This window comes from Olea europaea, unplaced genomic scaffold (assembly GCF_002742605.1).
Source record: "Olea europaea var. sylvestris unplaced genomic scaffold, O_europaea_v1 scaffold1511, whole genome shotgun sequence".
NCBI lineage: Eukaryota > Viridiplantae > Streptophyta > Magnoliopsida > Lamiales > Oleaceae > Olea > Olea europaea.
In genome coordinates, this window is record NW_019232689.1 from 124,420 (window position 1) to 127,618 (window position 3,199).

Consider the following 3,199-nt stretch of genomic DNA (forward strand, 5'->3'; position numbering starts at 1 on the left):
TTTTTTTTTTGCAGTGAAAATATGTTTATGTATTGGAACTAAATCGATAACTAATGCTTATTTTATTATTTATGTCTAATTCATTATTTAATTTTTCTTTTTTGTGATTGCGCACTTATGTTTGGATTTAGTAGTATAAAATGAATTATTACGTAATAGTTGGGTATATATAAATTTTTCTGTTTTCAATATGACCATGTTGTTACTTATAGCAAACTTAGCTAATAAAGATGAAAAGCCACAATATTTTTCTCCAAGATGTTTACTACAGAATGTAGTTTACAAATTTTAATTTTGGAATAAATACTCGATAAGGCCAAACCAGTTGTTGGTCGATCCTTACAAGTTTTACACTCAAATAAATTAGTTGTAAGTTTTTTGATATGGCCGAATTGAAAAGTCACGATGTATTTGATAATAAAGATAAGGAAAATTGAGGTAATCAACAACTACAATAAATAAATGGATTACAAGAATCCAACAAGAGATACAAGGAAGGCAAAAGTCCAACCAATAATATGAATCTATTACGAAATATGTAGAATGAAATTCCAAATTAGGTAGCTAATTACAGCAATAAAATGTCAAAAATCAGCTAAACTAACAATTCCTATCCCCACATAAATAATGCAATTGACAAACATATCCAAAACTCCAATAAAATCTTCCAATTCAGTATCCTGTGGGGAACTCGCAACTGCCAAATTCTGCAAGATTAAAAAAAAAAAAAAAGAAAAATCAGTAAAAATCAATAATTTCTTAACATTCAAGTTTAATAAGTATGGTTACACCCACCAATTAATTTAAAACAATACTAAGATTAGTCAAATGATTAAGGCGATAATAATTGCTACTCAATCTTCTCTTTCAAATTACGTATCAAACATAAATAATTCATTATTTTATCAATTAATTCCCTAATTAAATGGCCCATAAATATAATAAAAAAATTGACGAAAAAGATTGAATACTCACTAGGAGATTGAGTGACCAGGTAAGCCGCACCACCAAAATCACAAGCACCACTTGTTCTAGCGTTCTTTTGATAATAACTATTGAATGCATAAGATGCATGAGCCTCGAGAGTGTTAGGATCGTAACATGTAGCACCCTCTTGAATCGGACGGCAATCAGCTCCGCCCTCACCGCAAGCATAATCTAGTGCGTCCTGTAACTTTTTCTCCCCGGCCTTGCCGTTGGCCACACACCATGTCTGCGCGGAATTGCCGACTGAAACGTTCCCACTCGGTCGTGGCGCTGCAGCTGCCGGAACTTGATTCTTGCTTCCATTGTTCATCGTGGGCTGATTCTTTAAACCTTCCAGTGTGAGTGGTATATCATAGACTTTCTTTTCATTCGGGTAGAAAAGCCCGTAATTACGTTCAGAAGTGGGCCCGGTCTTCTGGTTTTCATTGAAGAGGGCAAATAAATAGACGTTAAGAGGCTGATCGGGCCTCAAGGGGGTCCCACTACCAGTGAGCACTCTGCGCACTAGGTTGCCGTTATACGCTGCAGCATTGGCCGGAGTTGCGCCAACTTCATTTTCATCTCCATTTGAAGGCCACCCAGTTTCAGAAACCACCATTTTCAGATCATTGAATCCCAAAGCGTTCATGGCTGCAAAAACGGCGTCGATTTGGGCCTCGAGCAGGCTTTTATATACGAGCCCGTTTTTCGGGTCAGTTACGCCTGTGTTATCTCTGAACATAGCGTAGTCTAAAGAAATGGTGTCTGTATTGGCTATGTAGGCGAAAAACGGATACGCATTGACCATGAGATAAGAATCCGTTTGTTTTAGAAAACTCAACATGGGTTTGATCACTGGTTCAATAAGGTCCGATTTGAATGACCCAGATGAAGAAGGGTATGAAGATTGGAGTGCACTTAATGCTAAAGGAGAACAGACTTTGATATTCGAAGCCACGCCGAACTTTGAGAGTGATGCGTAAACATTTTTCATGGCCGGCACGAGGTAAACTGTGGTGTTTTTAGGGTCTACAAAGACTTCATTACCAACGGCAATGGCGTCGATGAGGGTTTTAGGGTAGTAAGGGATGATGTTGGTCTGGACCCAGTTGTCTGTGTAGGACTGGCTAGCAGCGGCGGAGGAGAGTTGTTCATTAGGGAGCGCCACCGTGACGGAAATGCCAGAGCCTGAAAAGGCGGTCAAAACGGTGGAATCTGAGTCGTAGAGCTTCACTTTGGTCAGACCTTGCGCTTTAAGGAGTTGCACCACCTGCGGCGGCGATGGGAGGTTGTTAGCCACACGGCCGTAGTTTACTCCGATGGTGCCGGAGTCACCTAGCGCCATTTGGATAGACGATAATACGATAATAAAGGCGAAAAAATGACTGAAAAATTCCATGCTCTGAATCTAGAAAAGACACAGCAAGAAATTGGAAAATTTGAAGAAGTTTTCTGTAGTCCTAGATTGTGTTTCCATATGTCTAAACACAGGCTTATATAGAAAAATATATATTGGTGAAAACAGACTTGAAAAATGGGAAGTGGGGTAAGTGGAGTTGGGAAAATGGTTCGGTTAGTGGGTGTGGGTGTGGGTAGAGGGGTTCTTGTAAATATTTGTGCGAAGTAAGTTATTTTTATGAATCGTAAAGAATAAGGATGGTAACGGACCAAATTCAGCATTTGGAATTTGGCGTACGATTACTGCTAATTTCATTTTACCATTATGAACGTTGGAGTAGCCAGCCAGTTGTGTTATTTATTAGTAATGATAAAATAAAGGTGAATAATGCTATGCAATTCCATTGGATTACAATTCCATTCTAGGTAGCGTTAGATAATAAGTTGAATGAAATGTGAAATTAAATGATTTATTTAATTTCATCTATCATTTAATATACCACATTGACGTCACCTTGACTAGATCGTAAATCCAATGGGACTCATAACATTACTCAATAAAGGTCTTTATAAGAGATGAGTGGGGCAGTGAAGGGATTGATTGGTTTAACGGACTTAAGATTCACAATGTAATGAATTTCCATGTTTTAGCGATGTGATTGATCTCTCTGCAATTTTTTCTTTAAAGTTAGAATGACATATTTTGACTAAATATTTCATATGTTTACAATAATTCATAGTGAAGATTGGTGGGACTTTCTTGATTTTTAATTTAAAATATATAAAAAATAATTATGAATTTAATTGTTTTTGTTATGGGCATTTGTATGAATTT

General features: G+C 37.2%; 1 protein-coding gene across 1 annotated transcript; it reads right to left on the bottom strand.

The window, feature by feature from the left end:
* Window positions 1-433: 433 nt before the first annotated feature.
* On the bottom strand, window positions 434-2,439 carry LOC111376496 (glucan endo-1,3-beta-glucosidase 12-like). Its single transcript, XM_022999458.1, has 2 exons — window positions 976-2,439; window positions 434-707 (listed from the first exon to the last, which is right to left on the bottom strand). Exons 1-2 carry the CDS (start codon window positions 2,363-2,365, stop codon window positions 673-675), a joined length of 1,425 nt encoding a protein of 474 aa, XP_022855226.1. The 5' UTR covers window positions 2,366-2,439; the 3' UTR covers window positions 434-672.
* Window positions 2,440-3,199: the final 760 nt, after the last annotated feature.

Coding starts and splice junctions, on each gene's coding strand:
- LOC111376496 (XM_022999458.1), bottom strand. CDS start 2,365: ATGGAATTTTTCAGTCATTTTTTCGCCTTTATTATCGTATTATCGTCT. Junction 708..975: donor CCTGGTCACTCAATCTCCTA/GTGAGTATTCAA, acceptor TTAATCTTGCAG/AATTTGGCAGTTGCGAGTTC.